This window comes from Hippocampus guttulatus, chromosome 4 (genome assembly GCF_054856545.1).
Source record: "Hippocampus guttulatus isolate MCC_2025c chromosome 4, RoL_Hgut_1.0, whole genome shotgun sequence".
Lineage (NCBI taxonomy): Eukaryota > Metazoa > Chordata > Actinopteri > Syngnathiformes > Syngnathidae > Hippocampus > Hippocampus guttulatus.
The window spans coordinates 10,045,290-10,066,583 of NC_141264.1; the positions used below are offsets into that span (position 1 = coordinate 10,045,290).

General features: G+C 41.2%; 1 protein-coding gene across 2 annotated transcripts; it reads right to left on the bottom strand.

Annotated features, from left to right (window-relative positions):
* Positions 1-371: 371 nt before the first annotated feature.
* On the bottom strand, positions 372-20,120 carry LOC147205880 (uncharacterized). Of its 2 annotated transcripts, none has more exons than XM_086109017.1 (14): positions 19,888-20,120; positions 11,005-11,072; positions 10,740-10,799; positions 10,545-10,584; positions 10,367-10,447; positions 9,883-9,990; positions 9,671-9,780; positions 7,792-7,840; positions 6,265-6,385; positions 5,701-5,795; positions 5,456-5,521; positions 4,616-4,715; positions 3,392-3,544; positions 372-3,073 (listed from the first exon to the last, which is right to left on the bottom strand). In XM_086109017.1, the coding sequence occupies exons 2-14, from the start codon at positions 11,010-11,012 to the stop codon at positions 1,857-1,859; spliced, it is 2,208 nt and encodes a 735-aa protein (XP_085965143.1). In that variant the 5' UTR covers positions 11,013-11,072; positions 19,888-20,120; the 3' UTR covers positions 372-1,856. The 2 variants fall into 2 exon arrangements, with proteins under 2 accessions (XP_085965143.1, XP_085965142.1); XM_086109016.1 differs by having other exon boundaries at positions 10,714-10,799.
* Between the last annotated feature and the right edge of the window lie 1,174 nt (positions 20,121-21,294).

Genomic DNA, 21,294 nt, shown 5'->3' on the forward strand with positions numbered 1-21,294 from the left:
TGTCAGCTGGGCTCGGCTCCAGCACCAGCAACCCTCATCAAGATGACCCATAAAGAACATTTATGGATACAATTTTTCATTGGTCAGAAAATGAAAATAAAACTCAAAGCGAAAGTACATCACCTTTCACTGGACAGTGACAAATACTGGTGAAGAACACGGAGCCTCCATTTGGGCTGTGGTCAGCTATCCACCACAATGGATTGTAATACAACCATGTAAAGTTCCATATTGCAAGTCTTGAAGAATACAGAATTGTCAAATCTGCCGCATAGGAGTGAAAACATATAGAAACCAGTTTAGCAGCACCAAAGAAGGGCAGTTTTTTGTGCTGTTTGTGGGTCATAAAAAAAAATAGCACTCACTTAAGATATTTTTTTGATATGTCAATTAATTTAACAGGCAATACAATATTTACAGCAATAACGTACAGTATATATTGTGGGATTTAGGATCAACCCTGATAAATAGTGGGCTCCACTTCAATCTCTGACTGCCTTTCAAATAAGAGTAAGGCTTAAATTCCACATCTCCAGAACATTTGCAATGAGCCATTACCATAGCTTTAAAATGACCTAACCTCAGACTATGCATAGACATAAAAGATATTAAATATGTCTTCATATTCTCACAAGGGTCTCTGAAATGCCTTCATAGAGAAAAATAACTATGCCCATACGGCATGTCATTTTATAAGCATCATCCCTGAACATGCAATACAGAATGTAACAGACAAAAAGACTACCACTAGAGGGAGATGTTCATAAGCGATCATTTTCTACTTCATGACATGTTTGCATTTTACTTCATTTTACAGAATGTCATTTTCTACTTTGACATGTTTGCATTTTACTTCATATTACAGAATGTGGGATTACTAATTTACACACTGTAACAATTAAAATTACAACAACAACAAATGGTAACAGCTTTGTAATCACTGCTTCGTGCCTGTTGATATGGTTTTCAATAACAAGAACAAAATGCAGGTACGTCAATGCACGAGCAATATGCATGGTAAGGCAAACAGCAGTTTTAAGTACAAAATTTAAAAAAGACCTTCTAAAAAAAGGTTCCGTCGTAGAAATGTGGGCATATTGATAACAAAACACAAACACCCTTGGAACCACTATGGCAAGTTGTTCGAGCATTTATTCAATGTCTCACTTGTGTGCTGAATTGTCTTGTGTGCTGTCTCTGCAAGAGGAAGACAACATATTTCCACTACTGTGTGACATGACTGCACACTTGTAGAATGTATGGGGCACGCTAATCGAACAACTACATGTGCACTGCTTAACAACTCTGTGCTACTAGTGACAATATAACATTCTTCAGTGAATATTTAGCGCTTCACAAGTGGAACTAAAAGCACGCAGATATTAAGTTGTGCAGTTCTGCCTCACTAGTAACATGACTGATCTACTTTTGTGCCATAGTTGATCTACTAGTGTGTGGTAATGTGATACAAGAATGAAAAGTGTGTTCCTATTAAAACAGTCATTCTACTGGTGCGTTGTATTTGTTCTACAAGTGTGCAGATATGTCAGACAGTAGTGGTGAAAAATGTTACTAATTAAATGGTTGCTCTACTGATGCACCCCAGTTGTTTCACTAGTGGACAGAAATATTATTCAGTGGTGGAAAAACACCACAAGGAAGACATTGTACTATAATGCACTGAATTGTCTTACGAGTGAGGACAGAGGGTGTAGTAGTACATGGAAACTTCCGTGCACTAGTACAATTTGTGATAAAAGCTCAAACGACTTGTCATGGAGGCCCACTAAATACCTACTGGCCTTTTAAGTCAAATGCTTTAAACTGGTATGATCAGTCAATATGTGAATTCCACTTCAAAAGGTGATCGACTTTGGAAGCTGCTGTCGAGCAGGAGGAATCCTGCAAAAGTCTGGGCTGGATTGAACCTCCGGCACCCCCAACTGTCCCGAGAAACTGGGGTGACCCGGGGGAGACCTGGTGTACAGGAGTGGTGCCGGGAAGGCAGAACGGTCCCTGGGGCCTCGAGAGAAAGGCTTGGAGTAAGCGGTGGGCGAGGTGGCTCTGTGACAGCGCTGGGGAGACAGTCTGTCGGCAAAGTTGGGCGGAGGAGGGGGGATGATGATGGAGTCCTCCACCCAGTGGTCCTCTCCTTCATATTCTGGTTCCTGAGGTAAACTGGGAAGAGCAGAGTGCAAGGGTGGGAGAGGAGAAGCTGATGGAGGGATGAAAATGGGAGGTGGAGACAGCGGATAGTGAGCGGGGTCATAGTCTCTGTTCAAAGGAACCTCCTCGGGGGTGGAGCCCAGCAACCTCTCCGGGCAGCGATCGTCGTCATCTGCTTCGGACAGGTTATCATACTGGGAGGTGTTGGAAGGTCGCCTGTTGGCTGAAGACGCCGGAACATACAGGGACACGGGGAATTTGGTGGGTTTGAGGGGAGGGAGCTTGAGAGAGGAAGATGTTGTGAAGCCGCGGGGCGAAGACACCAGCGACTTGGGGGGCACATCTGGACATGGCTTTAAAGTTGCCACAGATCGGGGAGAGGAGCGGTGCTGGGCCAGTGGACTAACTTTTTGCTCCTCTTCTGTAGAGTAAAACAATGGTGGAGGTGGCAGATCTGGAAGGTCCAATATCTCTGTATTTATGCTAAGATCATCCAGAGGAGGCGCTTCATAAGGTGGGGGCCAATACATTGGCTCCTCCTGGGCATCTGGGGCGGCACACATTTTCCCTTCTTGTGCTTTTTCAGGCACAAGTTCTTTCACAACACTGACATTATTTACCACAGCACAGGATTTTGCTGGTTTGGGAGGTAATGGCGGTGCTCTACAAGGCACCAAGGTAGATAATGTCGCTTTCGCGAGCAATGCAGTCGGGTCAGGTAATCGCAACGAGGGTGTGCTCGACCTGCTGGGGCTTTTTGAATCCTGAGGCTTGATGCTCTCCTTATTAGACTGGCTGAAGGGCTGCTGATCACTCTTCATCTCGTGAGGCGATGCAGGCTGCAGAGGGAGTAGGAGAATCGGCCTCTCTTGACCGAGGGGCTTCTTTGGTAGCTCCTCTGACTTTGCTTTAAAAAAAAAAAAAAAAAGGAAACACAAAAAGTCAGCAAGGGCAAAAAAAAAATGCATATGGGGCCCCTCGGTTTTCTAACCCCGATTTATAGGTAAAGCGAGGGACATGCATCATGATAATCCGGCCAAATTTGGGGCTTTTTCTCTCCCTTGCGATCTAAAGTCAGCAAATGCCTGATTCTCAGATAGCTCCAAAAGATTTTCCAAATCACTTACCCTGTGGTGTGTGGGAATGTTTAAAGTGCTATCTCCCCACCGATCTGTACTGAAAATGGTTACATATCTTAATATATTAAGGTGGGCAAAGAATGTACCGGGAGGAGGTTGGTCCAACTTTTTACTGCGTAGCTCAGACATGGCAGCCTGCAGTTGCTCCACCACTATGTCATCTGGAAGAAGGAACGAAGCAGCCAGCTGCTCCTGAAGAAACTCCCTCAGGTCCTCCAACTGAAACTTCAGCAAACGCTCTGATTGGACACAAAGAATAGGGACATTAAGTTAAAGGGGGGCTACAAATCAGATGCATTATTATTATTAGGTTTTAATAGTATGATGATGATGATTGTTTATTATTATTATTATTAATAATAAATCACTGGAGGAGCCATTTCATTTATGTATATGTAAGTCACCAAGTTACATGTCACCATTGTATTTATTTGCAAGTTCATAAACCTATTTAAGTTGGAGGCATTTATGAGTTGGCAGGTTTGCAAATAGACATAGGGAGCAATACAGCTTTTGGACTGTCATTACTGGACCAATGTTGGGTTACCGGTAATTATTTTGTAGCATTTGATTCTACTTGTCAGATCAATAACGTTTGTAATTAAAATATATTTTCATAGGACTTATTTCGCCAGGTGTTTCAAACACTTCGGGTCGAGTCACCCTCAGTGGCTGAAAGATGGACGTAGCCACGACAATAACGATAGAGCACAGGTGTCAAACACAAGGCGCAGGTGCCAGATCCGTTCCGCTGCATCACTTGGTGTGGCCCACTACAGCAAATAAAGCGTCTATGTCATATTTCCACATTTTCTGTGATTTCTGATGGGAAGTCAATTTTTATGTACAGATACATATACAAATCAATTTTGGGGGCAATTGTGCATATTGCAATAACATGAAGTGACTATACGTTGACTATATTTTCTGAAAGCCAAAATGGACCTCTAAGGGAAAACCAAACTACAATATGGCATGCGACAACAATTAGATTGTGACCCCTGCTACCCCAGCTATAGAACAACAGCAATTCATTATTGTGTTCAAGGTGGGAGTTTCACAACAGGTTTGTTAAAGTATCGACTGTAGAATCAAACTGTAGAAGCAATCAATGATAAATCTGCCTTCCAATTTTCTCCACAGTAACCACTTGCATTATGTAAGCCATCCGGTGAAGAGGCAGCCAACCAGAGGGCTGCGTGCGGTAGTATAGCAACAGCAGCCATGTTGAGTTCAAAAAGCTTTGTATCCTGTGTCCAACACATACAGAGACAAGTCACAGAAGACCAGCCGATGGGTCTCATACTCACTCTTGTGTAACTTGAGGGTTGTGTAAGCCATGGCAGTCAGCATCTTCTCCCCCTCCAGAATATAGATGTCCCATAAGCGTAGGGTGAGGGTGAAGGGGCTCTGTTATGTAACAAGACAGGACAGAGACCATTTGATTAAAAACAATGATTTCATATGCTGTGAGAAGGGACTTCCATGAATTATTTATACCAAATTATTTCATCAGTAAAAAAAAAAAAGTCTAAAAAATGTACCGGTACTCATTTTCAAGATTTTTAAATGTTCATTTCTTGACATGGTGGTTGGTATGATATGAGTTGAGGGAAAGCAGGGCCCATAGGTGGTGTAATGGTTCACATAGCCAAGTCACCAGCTGGAATATGTTACAGCAATGGTTCTCAACTGATGAGTCGGGGTCCCAGAAGTTGGCCACAGGCCAATTTTGAGTGAGTCGGAGACAGCTAGTAGAAATGTTGCACATTCAGGGGTGGAGCTCCCTGCGTTCACACACGGAATATATTTGGAAAGTGGCAAGAAATGTTACTTCCTTGTGCTCTAGCGACTGGTTTACTCTGTAAACAAATACAGTGCTACTCTGCTTCTGGCTGGCGGACGTCATTGCTAACAATAGGCTTTAGGTGGTACACCAAAATCAATTAAAACAACGTTTTGAAACTATCACGTAACATGCATGTGTTTTCACAGGCTATTTAAACCCCCAAAATGTTCTTTGAGTCATAACAATGGGAAACAGGGAGACAACAGTTGAGAACCACTGGCCTACCGAACCCCTGCAATTGTGCACAGGGCAAGGCGAATAGGAAAACGGACGGAATGGGAAATCGAAGCAAAACACTCACTCTGTCAATAAAGCACTGGAGGAACCACTTGGTGGTGTAAACCCCACATGACATCTGCTCCTTGTCCTGTAAAGTAGGAGTTCATGAAGAAAAGGCTAGTTAAAATTTTCAGTCCAAATGAAGATACATCGTAACCTTGACAAAAATGAAAGCACTGGTGCAAGCCCCTGAAAGATGTCTCTTAGTCCTCCGAGATTGAGAGAAAGAGGAAAATAGACGATTGATCTGAATGTGCTGCCACTCACCAGGTGCTTCCTCAGTTTCGGCAGCATTTTGGAGAGTATCCGCTCATGGTGGGCCTGGAAACGCTGCAGTTTGGGAAATCCCGGGATGAAGAAACCTGGCGCAGTGGAAAAACACGCATCAGCAGACCATACATGGTGGCTGGGAGAGACATCGTATTTTAAATGAAACAATCTTACACTAACTGCGCTGAAGAGCACGGTTATATCCTTAACAAATGTGTTTTCACGGGTTGAAAACCTAAAGCTACTGTAAACTCCTGCACAAAGTATTGGAGCAAAGCATTTCGAAAATATTTTCCTGGCTTCTAAAAGGAAAAAATATATATATATACACAGATATACCTATCTATCTATCTATATCTAGATATAGATATAAAATTTGACGAGATTTCCTCCTGTATACATATGCAGGGTCAGAAGTTACAGTATTACATGACCGGATCTGATGTAGATTTTACTTTTGAAAGATTGCGTTTCAATATTGACTAACTGAACGCAGATTGTAAATACCAAAATGCTAGTGTTGGTCCAGTCATTTTTCAGCTCAAATTTGTGTTGTCTCACCATGCATGGCATGTTTGCTGTTGGTGAGCAGCTGGGAGAGAGCCCAGAAGGCGTCCTCCTCATTCAGGTACATGAGCAGGATAGCAGCGATCTGACTCATCCCCTGACAGTAGCTCACCTCCTGGGAACGGGGCAGAAGAGACAGTTCTACTCTACTGGCAAATAAGAGGAATAATTCATAATTTATCAGAGCACGCACAAGAGCGAGAGACGAGGTTTTAAGAGCATACTGAATGCATGATGGGGACTTGTGGCGGCTTTGTTTTGTTTTTTTTGCACTTAGACCACACAGACCTCCTCTATGTGCTGCAGTAATATAAACATTTACACTAAGGTTGTTCAAATATTTACTGTAGAGTCAACACTTCCACAACTGTCATGTTTTCATCTTGAATTTCTACCACCTTGAACCGACATGAACGAAACTGCCCTTGTCCATATTTGGGCCTAGGAATTGCCCATTCACAGTACCCTTGAAAGGATAAAAGTAAATGTGATTGCACTGAGGTTACACAACATTCTCCACATTCTTCTCTGCTGTCACATAGGCGAAAGGACCCCCTCTCCCCCCACCACCATCACCAACAGGACCCTTCCTCCAATTTTCGCTCCCGTGCTCTCTAACTGACCCACTTTCTTTTGAGCAGTTTGTGAGTGGAGGGAAACAGGGAAAAGGGAATTAGCACATGCCCATTTCCTATGACTCAAACACCTCTTCCACACAGGAACTGCAAGCATCCCTGTGAGGGAAAAAAAACTGCACTGGATGGTGAAAAATATGTCATCCCACTTCAAATGACAGCCGGCTACGCGTTACACACACTATATTGTAGTCTGATTTGGTTGTCTTTAATTGAGTTTATTTGTTGATTGTTCACTGCAGTTGAGCTGATATGTTTAAAATCCTTACGAATAATAGCAACGTGGTATACGTCTATGGAAAATATGCAGTGATACGTAATGGCCTTTTCAAATGCAGTCCACGCAAGGAATTACAATGCGCCGATACATCTGTTTCTAAGATTTTGTGAATACACGTTATTCAACTTTATACAGTCTGTGTAAATGTACATAAACTGCCTCGAACAAATTGGATAACTGTTGTGCCAATTGCTTCATTTGATTTGACATGTCATATGGCTCGCATGAAGCTGATGAAGGGGTTGGTGTAAAAGACTCCTGCATGCATATTCAATTGATTGTTGCATTGTATTTACTGTACATACAGTACTTTGAAGTGAAATTCATAAATCACATGTTGCACCAAAAGATTACCAACTCGACAAAAAGAGATGACTTTGCGGTGACTGTTCTTTTTTGCAATACTCACACTATTTGTAATAACATTTCTTGTACATATTTATTCGTAAACCATAGTAATGACTTGTAACTGCAGCACCGCTGAGGCGTTTTTTTTGGTAGGTTTTTTTTTTTTTTTTTTTGCTTGCCTCTGTATCAATGCACATGAGACGGCATGATGTGATGTCATGCACTTGAGAACGTGGAGGCTGATCTACTTTATCTTACCGTGTTGTAGACAGAGTAGGCTGCGAGTACATGAAAGAGTGCCTGTTGCCTGAAAAAAGAGAACATGGAAACCCACAATTACTGTGAGAAATATGACTGGTTTACAATTAGCGAAGCTGAAATACCACTGCTGGTTTCATAGTGTCACGTAAATCAAGATGAAATGAGCATATCCCCAAATTAAAGCCGCCGGCCAGCACATTGACACATTAAAATAGCTGTAAGAATCACTTGAGAGAAACGGACAACACCTGGATGCAGTCTCGCGTTAACAATTGTGTTCGATTAAATTAAAATGGAATTTTATAAAAACGAGAAGAGACCCAGCAGCATCATAAAGTGCTTCACAGAATACGCTTGATGTTTTATGATTCATGAAAAGTGAATTCACCTAAACTGGAGCCAGGGATACATGCAAATATCTAGAATTCAATTGTGTTAGAAATATGAATGTGATTATTTATTTATTTTGGGAGGGCGTAAAACTTATTTTTTTCTGATGCCAAAAAAAAAAAATCTTCATTAACAATCAAATTTTGGTCAGAGTTTCTACATAATGAAGGATTAACCATCAACGAATACAAAAGATATGTTGGTAATTATTAGTTTCGGGCATATACAGCATATACAGTTCTAGTTGTAGCATGTAGGCTACTACTATCGGGGAGAACTTCCCCTTCCTTGTCTGTTTTTTCAGTTCCCCATTCAGATGAAAAGGACCTAGAGGGGACGTAATACATTGACCAGTCAATCACCCAGTGAATCAATCAATCTCTTTCTTACAGCCTGTTAACCACATTAACTCAACCTCATAAGGATAAGGAATTGATGCATTGTGCTGATTGCGCTCTGTACAGGTCAAGATATAAAACCCGTCATCAAGTCTGAGCATGTGTGTGTGTGTGTGCGCGTGCAAACACGTGTGTGGAGTTAACAAATACTGTACGAACAACAGAGGATATCTCCCCTCCAGAGCCCCATAGAATATACACATCTCACAGACATTGACTGAGACAGGAAAGGACCTTTAAATAGTAGCCGGTGTTGATGCGCGCATGTGTGGAGGTGTCTATGCATGCGTGTATGCCTGCATTTGTGTGCAGGTGTGTGTATGCAAGTGGTTGGCCGTGTGTGTGGGGGAGAGCTGTTGACTTGTAGGGAAAGAGTGGGCAACAAAGCAGGATGGAGCTGTTTTGGTCTCAACTGTGGGGGAGAACACTGTGACGCATGCGGTGCTCGATCAACCAAACCCACCAAGCAAATGACAAAAGCCAAGTATTAAAGCCAGGCATGAAATCTCATGCGTAAGTTTTCTTCCATAGCCAAGTCTATGTGATGTCAAATTATTAGGCGGTTGGAGATGTGACTGTTCTGTATGAGCGCATTTGTGAATAAATGTCATTTCCTGTGGGGCTTTGTGCACTCACAGGAAGGCTAATAAAACAGAGAGAAGAGGAAACTGGTGCTTTAGTCTGTGTGCCCGTGTGCGCGCGCATGTGTGTGTGTGTGTGTGTGCATGTGTGTGTGTGTGTGTGTTGGGCATCTCCCAACACACACACAAGCCAAAGGTCACGCCCAAACGGACACCAGCATGAACAAACCCGAACTTGTGATGTGGAAGGAAACAAAAACAAGAACTCTGGATGGTACTGGATATAACCAAAGACATTTGTGATGAACATTTTTAGCTCTGTCACTCCCTTTGAAAGGACAGTAAAAAAAAAAGGTTTGAATGTAATGATATAAATCTGCAGTGAATTCAAGATTTTTATAGTGCCCTCACAGCTCTGCGTATCTAATTTGAGGCAATTATCAAACAATACTTTTTGACGGTTCAAATAAAAGAGGCTCCTCATAACCTTGTGAACGAATGACTCACATGACTCCAAAGCGTTCCATGAACATAATGTGGTTCCGGAAGGTTCTATTGACATCCAAGTCAATCTGTTTGATCTCTGTGGAGAAGTTGCGAGCCTGCAGCTTCATTTTCTAAAAAAAAAAAAAAAAAAAAAAAAAAAAGGACAAATGCCATAGGACAGACAGGCTGGTGGGAACGAATGCATGACAGAGCTACTCTAGTATCATTCATACCTCATATTTTCCCTCGTTGTCCTTTTTCACCTTCTCTACGTCCAGAAGTAAGGCCCAGGCCTGGCCTCTTAGCTGGAGGGGGATTCCTTTATAAACACGCTTCACCAACTGAAACGTCGAAAACAGTGACAAACAGAAATAAGGACATTTTTAATGTGAGAGAAGAGCGTGGCTTAAATAGACAGCTCTTGAAGATTCCATTGCAAATCAGCCTTAGACAATTCTGGATAAGACAATTAGACACAAATGAGTGAACATTTAACATCTGACAAGTACTTAGCCAGCAGTGGCCAGGTTGTCGCGGTAAATGAGAAATAGTTCTCAGCTGACCTACCCGGTTAAATCAATAGAGTTAGAGATTAACTGATTGTACATGTACCGTATTAATCCTCACTCACGCTCATGCGGTACAATATTAAAAGTGTGTTCGCAATTTGCACCAGGGGTAGGTGAAGAAAATTCAATGGCATGTCTAAAGGGGCACCTTGTCGCTGTTCTTATACTTGCTCCAGTTCTTCACCATCTTTAGCCACTTCTCCACACGCTCAATCTCCTGCAGCTTTTGCTGGAGTTAGAAAACATGGACAATGCAAAAATGCCAGGACATACAGACAGTGGCATATGCGGCGGCGTAATGGTTAGAGTTCCATTTTAATAAATACCTTTTCTTCAAGCACGCTGGGTGTCGGTAACTCTTTCTCACTAAAACAAAGATCAAGACATAAAGAGCATTACAAAATAAACCATAGGTGGCATGAATTAACAAGAAACGGCAGTAGGAAAACAGGAATACGGTGCAAGGAAAAGCAAAGTTACAGCGGGTTAACTTACTGCAGGAAGCCAAAGCGGTCCATCACCTTATAGATGCTGTAGTCAGCATCCTCCCAAGGGTCAATACTGACACCGTCTTGCCTGCCCTGAAACAAAAACATGCCATAAACATGAAAAGAAAATGTTGTGGTTAGAATAAAAGGTTCAGGTGCCAAAGAAACTGATACAGTATTTTCAAATCCATTACAACCCTTTACTTGGGCTTCACGGCCACTAAACCTCAAGTTTAACATTGCAGGAAATTGCCGACATAGTTAGACGCAACAGTTTATGCGTTTGTGTTTCTCTCACCTTGTCATATTTGGAAATGATGTCAGCACGTTCCTCTGCTATCAGCGTGTCTATGTCCTTCTTCATGGCTACAACAAAAGAAATGGTCGCGAGAGCTTATTATTTGGGATACCAAAAAATACCAGTCATCTTATTAACAAATTGACAGAGAAATAGTTACAGATCAACAAAGACAAGTAGTTGTCCACTCAGATGCTTTCTGGATCAACATATCCAACTACCGGGTATGAAAAAAACAACGGTGCTAAGAAAAAGCGTCATTAACTTTCTCTTTTACACTCTGCATGTAGACAATGGCCGTGTGTCTCTACAACTAAACACTGATGTTTACCGGCATGTGTTACCAGCTACGACCTCAGGCAATTTGCATGTTGCAAAGGAACAGGTGTCAACACACCTGTCAAACACACAAAGACCTTTTACTTGTGTCTATGAACCATGTTCGACAACTGAATGCGCTTCCTGCAACACGAAGGTTCATCATCAAAGTGGGCACTGAGCAGGAGCAAAATAAAAGAGTAAAAATAGACAACATTAAATGTAGGAGTAGGGAGCAAGAGGCGACCGTAATTTTCACGACCACGGGATAAACAGTTGAACACAACAGCTAACCCTCTTGTCCAACAGGTGGGCAGTTTAACAAGATGACTCAACAAAAGTATTTTGCTGTTCTATGCTTTCCGTCAAGCAGCTCTCCTTTTCTCGGCTGTCTGTGACCGGGCAATTTTCTGTTGTTTTTGAGTGTGTGTGTGTGTGTGTGTGGGGGGGGGGGGGGGGGGGGGGGTGCGTGTGCGTGTGTGTGTCCGCAACGTATGACTGTGTCATCATTTGCGCTGCCATCAAGCATGTGCTGAAGAACTGAAAGGCAAACAACAGCAGGGGTGGGCAAAGTATGGCCTGGGCGCCATTCTGTTCTCTAATTTATTATCAAGAGTACTGCAATTTGGTGCATTAATGTAGCCATTTTTTTGTGATGGGCTGAAATACATCATTTCATTTACGGTAGTTTTTATTACCGGTAATTAATTAGTTCTTAAATTATTTAATTAAATTATTCCAATTTGATTATTTGATTATTATATTGAACCTGGACTCACCACGACTCACCCATTTTTTTAATATGCTTATATTTTATATTTATATTTATTTATATACTTTTTGTCTTCTACATTGTCCATTTCATAATTTTGCTGCTGTAATTTGGCAATTTTTCCATTGTGAGACAATTTTTCTTATCTGATCGTATTTGTTACATGTTAAATTGTAGTTAATAAAACAAGTAGAATAAATAATTTTACATTTATATTTAACTTTAATTTAACTTTGATTAGATTTTTAATTGGTTAAATGTTGCTAACTGAATGCATTGTAAATACAACAACTAAACACTATCAGCAGCTCAATGTTGTAGCGGGTAACATGTCTGCCTCACGGTTCCGAGGCAAAATTAACTGCGGCTTCCTTCTGAGTTTCCATGCACAGGGAGGACACTGAGACGCAACACAGAAAGGCCGCAACTCTGATTCGGACCCCAAACAATTCTGCAGAGGCTGAGACAGTGCAGTCAACTTCTTACTTTAGCTGCTAGCAAGCTAGCTGTCGAATTCTTCGCTCATTGGCACGTGTTATCACAGGTCAATTGTCTTACTGTTTTAACATGTTCCCATTACAAGCGGTAAACTTTTTTGCATTCGTATTATTTGTCATTCAAAACATTGCCTGCACGGTAAAGAAAAATTCTATGATGACAAAAGTATGACTGTGGAATTACTCTTTGCCCCCAATTTCTATTATTTCCTATGGGGCAAGATTTGTGAGAAAAAGCTGACAACAACGGAAGCCGTTTTCATTCAATTCTAAAGAAGTTGATATGAAAACATGATCCATGGTATGTAATTTATGGGGTTTCCAAGGGCTGTTTTGATTCACCATATAGGTTGAAGCATTTTACTTCCCGTGTTGGGTCTTCTGACTGCAGATAGTATTGTTTAGGGGTCAGGAAGAAAAGGAAACCAGTGACTGCCACTCCTTCAACAACAGGTTGATCACGAACTGCACAATGTGTGAAACAAAACCTTCAGCTGAATAAAGCCTCAAATTACCACTTCACATTTTTGCTTTTGTTATTTTGCCTGTACTACTGAAACATTTCAAACTTCCAGATGTTGAAATGTGAACGCAAGTTAAGAAAGACTTAAGACTAACTTGTGTTTGAAGAACATTGTGTCAGACAGGAGGAAACTCCAGAAAACACAGAGACGAAGCATTTCACAAGGTCACTGAGTAGAATATCAAGCATCACACCTAGAGTTGTATTGTGGCAACTGCAGTTATTGGCAGTGCATTGTGACAAAGATGCATTTTTAATTAGCACACAAATACAATCTGCAAACAAAAGAAAGTGTGTGTCAAAAGAAAGTGAGGGGAATGTGAAGTTGTGAGCAAGTGGTATAGCTTTTTTTTAAAAAAGAAATTAAAGGACCTTGAGTATCCAAGCAACAATTGTTCTCTGTTAACTAGATGGTGAGAACCTGGTTGCTTCAAGGACACAGGACTTTGAGACAGCGGCCTGAGTGACATCATGTCCTGTTATGACATAAAGTTCCAAATCTAACTTGTTCTCAGCTCATATCTGTAACCACAAACAGTTTGCAAAGTATTCTGAATTCTGGCTTACTCATGATGTGGCTTAAAGACAACATGTGGTCAGATGTCCTTAAAAAAGAGAGAAAACAGCAAAAGTTTGTGGAGCTCAGAGCAGGTGGTTGGACTGGCATTTGTCAAAATGTCTTTAATTGATTGAGGGAATAGAATGACGGATTATCTGATTAAGTGGTGTTTCTGGAAGAGTAGTGAGAGTACTGTATTCCCATAAATGTTGTCTTGTTGTAGTGCACAGCATTTTGCACCAGACTCAGTTAATCAGTACAAATCAATTAAACTGTTTTGCTTAGTCCTAGGAACAGGGCTATTAATGCATGACATCTCAAAAATGCTTCCTCTTTAAGGAGAAAGCTAATGCTCTTAAAAAGAGAGGGAGAGAGAGCGAGAGCGAGCGAGCGAGAGAAAAAAAGCCTAATCCGTATACTGAGTCAATGTGCACCATCCTAGTTTGTAAACACAAAAATGTCTATTGACTAATCCAAAATGTAAGTCATCATTGCACCTCTCTACGTTTCCTTCATCCCCCGATCATCTATTTTCGTGTCTATCATCAAACTTTATCTGATTTGGGATTTACAACAGAGGATTACATTCGGGGGAAATGAAAATCATAGATTAAGAGTCTGGCATTCGTAAAGTAACTGAAAGACCTGAGAAGACCTTTTTGCCACGGGATGATAAATCAATCCTCAGCGGCCGTCCAAACGCTGTCAGCCATTAACCACACATGTGCAGACTTGCCTCGGTGTGAGCGCTTTAGTTCCAGCACAGGAAGGATTTGTATCTCTATTACAAGAGGTCCACCCATTTGAAGGTTGGATTTGAGGGTATTTCCAGAGATACACCACATTCTTCACAACAAAAGCTCTCCAATCGTCACAAAAAGCCACATTTGCTTTAAAGGACAGTAGGAGTCGTCACCATCTGGTCTAATCAAGCCCAAAAGCTTTTGTCTGGATGGTGTCGTTCACTCTGCTGTAAACCAAAAATAAAACGGGACCAGTTCTGTCTGTCTGTCTCAGATCAGAGAGGCCGCATAGTTACATCTGATTTTAATCAATGTCAGAGACAAAAGGGTGCACACTTGTTTTGAGGAAGCATAAAAATTAAGGACAAGATGGTGATAAAAGAGATGGGGGGGAAAGGGGGATGGCCCATTTCAGATTGTGTGTGCTTCGTCTTGCTCCACTGTAGAGATGATGGGCAGGAAGCTGGCCTCAAGCTCTTAAATACAATAGTTCCTGTGCATGTTGTTCATGTGAGCAAATTGTTTTTCGGCATGACAAGCAGCCTATATTTACTCATAGGTTCTGGTTATGTTATCATCGTGGCACAACACAGACTAAGTACACTTAAAGTTGCACAGCACAGTGGCTTGTGATCAGCACATCTGCCCCATTTTTCTGAGGTTGGCAGTTGTCATTATTTCTCGTTTGTATTATGTCCAGAAGAGAATCTCCGCAACAACTAATGTAGAAATTGCAGAGATGCTAGTTTGTTTCTTGACTACTGCTGAGATGCCCGAACAAAGGCACCGACTTCCACCCTTCAAGCTTAAGAGGTGCAGAGCAATGTTCGCTTTCTCCTTCACTCTGACATCTCTTCTTGCATGCCCGTATGTGTGAGATATGGTCCTTTTTGTTGTCTGTAAAACAATGCAAATCCAATTCCAATGACGTGACGTCGTCATATTAAGCATTAAAAAAAAAAAAAACAGAATACGGAGATTTGTTCATTGAATTGAATACACTACAAAAACACTTGCTTACTTACCACTGTGTTCGATCACCGTTTCTTTTAACATTCAATAAGCGTTTGGGAACAGAGGACACTAATTGTTGAAACGTGTTAGGTAAAATTATTTCCCATTGTTGCTTGACGTACAGTTTGAGCTGTTCAACAGTCCAGGGTCTTCATTGTCATATTTTAAGATTCATACTGTGCCCCACATTTTCAGTGGGAGACAGGTCTGGACTGGCTCACTCTTATTACGAAGTCACACTTTTGTAACGCGTGCAGAATGTGTTTTGCCATTGTCTTGGTAAAATAAGCAGGAGTGTCCATGAAAAAGTTGTTGCTTGGATGGCAGCATATGTTTCTCCAAAATGTGTTTGTACCTTTCAGCATTAATGCTGCCTTCACGTATGTGTAAGTTACCCATGCCATTGGCACGAACACGGACCCATACCATCAGAGATGCTGGCTTTTGAACTTTGCGTCCATAACAGTCCGGGTAGTTCTTTTGTTTGGGCCAGGAGGACACGACGTACACAATTTCTAAAAACACTTTGAAGTGTGAATTTGTCAGACGACACTTTGCATCAGGCCATCTTCCATGAGCTCGGACCCAGAGAAACCGACGACGTTTCTAGGTGTTGTTGATAAATGGCTATTGCTTGGCACAATACAGTTTTAAGTTGCACTTACCGATGTAGTGCCAACCTTGATTTATTGACATTGGTTTTCTAAAGTGTTCCTGAGCCCAGGAGGTGATATCCTTTCCAGAGGTGTTTTTTTATTTATTTTATTTAATTTTTTTGCAGTGCCGCCTGAGGGATCGAAGGTCACGGCATTTAATGTTGGTTTTCAGCCTTGCCACTTACATGCAGATTCTCTGAACCTTTTGAAGGCATCATGGATCGTAAATGATGAAATCCCCAAATTCCTTGCAATTGTACATTGAGGAACATTATCCTTAAGCTGTTCGACTGGATAAACCTCTGGAGATTGCACTACTTGCACGCTAAGCTCTACTGGAACACATTTTTTAATTATTATTTTTGCTTTCTCCCTTTATATGGTAAAAGCTTTTTTTGTTTTCGTATTGAAAATAGCAGCAACATAGGCATTGTGTGACCCAAGGGTGAACCATCCAAAGGGTGTCAGTGGAAAAAGAAAAAGGCTCAGAATAGCTTGTGGTCCCTAAAGGAGAAGAGCCACCACTGTGGCAAAGGCCTTATCATTCTTCCAAAGCTGATAACATAGCAAGCTCAGACTCACCAACACCACCCGAAACCTACCCAACAATTTCCACATATTAAGGTTTCTATGGTGACACTCATGGCGGGCTCTTTCACTTCACGTTGCATATGCGTTAGGCCAGAACACCCGTGGTCCTGTCCTTGCTTCCCTATCATTACCTTGGGGAGGGGGTGGGTTGTCTAAATATAACAATGACCACTAAGTTATAGCCACTGGAACGGCTGGCCAGCCAGTTGTTTCCCAGACGAGAAGAATATTTTAGTGGGGTGGTATGAGAGGGACAGGAATGTCAAGGGAACATTATTCTTAAAACCACAAGATTGTATTCAAGACGTCAGACTCTCATAAATGAAGCATCTTCTCTTCCTGCCAATGATACAGTCACGCTAATACAATAAATAAATAAATAAATAAGAAACAGAGAAGTGAACAAAAAGCTATCATCTGCGATTAAATGACTGGTGCAATGTCAATCTAGACCACCTTAAAAATATTCTTGTAAACTGGCCGGTCTTTCTAAAGCAATCCCGGGCCATAGACAAGCACAAAAAAAAAAATGGTGAACCACACACGCGATTGTCTTACAATGCCAAACAGACTAAATAATTCATAGAGCAAGGGAACCATAGTTAATATGAAGTCAATCACTTCCACCATCAGCAGGTTAAGTCAAAAGCTTTTTTTTTTTTCTGCTGATGAGTTTTCATGTACAGTGATGTTTGCAAGCACAGAGGGGAGATTGCGGTACTATAAATGAGAAGGGACATTCCTACACTGGAGGAGAATGCATGATCCTTCTCAACATGATGTATTCCCTAGCAGAACCAAACATAAGAGTGGAAACAATCACAGGGATTTTTCCAAATCGCCTAATATAGCATTCATATAAACACAAACAGCTATTTTGGACTTCATGTCACGAACCATTGGGTCTTCTCAGTAGAGCATGGTTGAATTTCAAATGTGAGTTCTCATTTTGACTCATTTAAAAATACATTCTGAAATTCTGTGGTGTTTTGTTGCTGAGGAAAATTACAACCAATTAAAGTGGCAGCATGCCCACAACACAGCTTGTTTGTTACAAGGTGGCACACGTCGTGCTAAAAATAGGCTGATTGTTGCTAATTCAATTCCGTTTTTTTCAACGTGACAACATTTTCAGAAGAGCTGCATTTCCATTGTTCTGTTGACTGGGTGGTTAATAAGTCATACAATCTATTTAGTCATTTGTGTTTTACCGATAGAACAATTGTGAAATTGTGCAAGGATGACTGTGATGTAATAAAAGTGTCATATTTTCTCTTTATGATGTGGATTATATTCAAGTAATAATGTTATCTTTTCAGATCAATAATGCTGTGGGTGTCTGTTCACTGGCCATTATAATTACTGATCCTAAACATCACCATCCTTAGGTGATGAGGATGGCAATAACTTCATAAATAACTCATTCATAAATAATCAGTGATCTCAAAAGAGCACCTCCTTATAGCTATTAATGAGAGAATCCGATGACATGGAATGTGATCCTGCGATTAGTTTGTCATTCTAAGAAACTTGAGTCAGTCAAACACCGATTAGCGTTACTCTTTGAATACCAGGAAAATTGCACCGTTGGAACAACAAGAAATCGTCCGGGCCTAACTGAGGAAAACGACTGAACTTGTTCCTTCACCTTGATCAAAAGTGAGCCTCTTACACAAGCTATGCAGAAACCTATGATGCAGCACACGTCTGTGTGAGCGGGTACAGTGGATCGTGACAAATAAAACAGCCTCCAGGTCATATGGTTGGAAAGTAACCAAAAGAGGTTAACTGCTATCATGCAAGATGTCAGCATAGCGTGAAAGACTTCGCCGTCTTCCGTGGAGAATTCAGCTCAAGGATTAACTACAAGTGTAGTTTGCTTCTGCTTCTTGCACGGAAAGAAAGGTAATGAAGGCAAAGAGTAAAGCTTGATGACTGACCGGAAACTTAACTGTGATGTCCCAACTATGGCCAAAAGCAATTTGGTGACATGATAAATGATATAAGAATGGAATGTGCAGTATCAAATCCCCTGGATTCCTGTTCATACGAGGAGACTCACTTCACAGGAAAAGTAATGCTTCCTCCACATCAATGCATAAAGGTGACTCACTTTCAGCAAGCTCCCTTTTCCACTCAAAACACTACACCTGTTACATTTCATCATCTGGTGAGTACTTTTATTTTACTGTTTTCCAGAGATGAACTTCTTACACTCATGTGACAATTAAATTGGAAATGTCAAAATGTTTAAATGTCACTTTGGCTTTACAGGTTAAGACGACAAACGAATCAGATGCTGTCCAGTGTGACAGAACCAGTCAGCTCTTGGCCTTCTGTCACTCTTGTGATCGTTACAACAGTGCGTCTCTGTGAACTGTTACAGTGCAGGGAGAGGCATACACATCTGCTACGTCACACTGAAGACCAAAACACACAAAATAAACAACAACATCTGGCATGGGATGGAGGACGAGCGCTGTCCTCCAGGAGATTTCCAATTCAAATGGTCTGTGGCTGCCCCCCTCCCCCTATATGAACCAGTTAGACGCCCAGTACATTCTAAAGAGGACTGTGCACGGATGAAGTAGCACAGCAAAAAAAAGCCACTGGCCTACTTGTAATGCTGAAGCATTGGTGGTCAGTGCAAAACGGTTATCAGCCCACATACGAGAGTCTGACTGGGAAAAGATCTGCACACATTCATGCCAGCACAACTCCTCTATGTAAAGTAAGCACTTAAATGATGCCCAAGATTGTGTGTTTTTTTTTACTTCTCTACCTCTACATCACTGTAAATAGATATTGTAGGTAAAACAGGAGTTGGCTATCAATGACGTTTGCGTGCAATTCAATCCGTGGGAACGTCTGACTAGACAGTGTCTCAAACTACACAGGGGAAACGAATTAACCTCTAATCTTCACGTTTAATTGTACATTTTTAACTTACTATATTGTACATCCCAATCGAAGTGTTTCCTCGGAGCGTTAACAACAACTGACAAGTGTTAAGAACTCAAACCCCTTTCCTGGTTTCGTTTATTTTCAAGAAAAACAATCGAAAAGGGGGATGAAGCGCTACCTGGTCGGGGACATCAACTACACTAGGTGGCCACCCAAACACGAGCTTTAGCAGTCCTGCTGTCAGATATTTATCAAACGAAATGATTCACATTTACAGTTCGAACGCTAACGCCTACTTCCGCTTACCTTTGGAGTGAGTTCTCTTTTGCGCTGTACCTCCGAGTGGAAACAAAATCCGATATTCTCATTCTCTCCTTCGCCGTCCAATAAAGCCGCTCATGTCACCGTTCGTATGCTCGCTCACTACCCACCCCACAAAAAAGCAGCCTCCAAATCGAAGCTGTGGTCAGACTTAATTCCCCTCCCCTGCTCAAGTCAAGTCATCTGCACATGCCACGAGCTGGCAGGCAACAGCTGTTAGGCACGCTGAGAGGCTCTTTGGTGACAGTTGCGGCGCACGCGCGCGCTCGACGGAGGCGCGCTCCACTCACGCGCACAGCGGTTTGGTTTGATGTCAGTTCACTTCCGTCTCAACAAAAGGCTTCTTCGCGTAATTTACTCCCCATTATGTATTTACAGTAGTTCTTCTAAGCACGACTAACCAAATACCGTACCAAGATGAAGCCAATTTATTCATTTCTTTATGTTTTTATTTTCACGTGTATTTGTATGAACAACATTAGTGTTGTTTTGTTGTTCAAATTGATGTTCCACGATTAAGTGAAGTCAAATGTCATTCATCCGTTGCAGCCCGCTTAAGACTTCACAATTTTGTGCAACATGTTTGTAATAGATAATGTATTGTAAAATATAAATGGAAACAAATAAGAGAGCATGCAAAGAAAATGAACTGGTTTTATAAAGTGTAATCAAACAGAAAGACATCCACCAAACAAGTGACGTTTTTCAGTGTACTTTGAACTTGAACTCAACACAACTCTTTCATCCTCTTTCATCTATTGTTTCAAACAACAAAGTGTATGCAGAAAAGGGGTTAAGATTGCACGACTGCCTGTGTCTTATGTGTTGTGTTGTATTATTTGTCATTTTATGTTAACTGTTTTTTGAATGGCGGCGCGGTCACCCGCAGCTGCTCCTCTCTCCCCTGAGGAAAGAAATTTCATCTGTGCTGTATGTTACACATGTAGCACATTTGACAATAAAGTTGGCATGAACATGAACTTTATTTAGAGAGCACTTTAACGAGCTGTAACAAAGTGCCGTTCACATTGAAAATAAAACATAAAAAACAAATAATAATAATATGACATTTAAAATTAAAATATTCAAAAAGAGTTCCATTTATCTTTAGCATAAAATAGGTCCAGGGATTCATTCCTTCTTGTTGCACAGCCTACATTTAGTGTAAGGGAAAAAAAGCCTGCTAGAAAATAGAGAACATCTGAAATGCATTTGGGGTTGATCAGAGGCACTTTAAATTCGTGGCAAATGTGTGCTGACTCACATTTAACAAAAGTTTAATTGTGATTACATAATTCTGAGCACACCATTATTAAGCGAGTGTCTGAAGATTGACTACGTAGAAAGAGCTTCAATCCTCACACAAATGAATACACTTTGTAAATCACATGT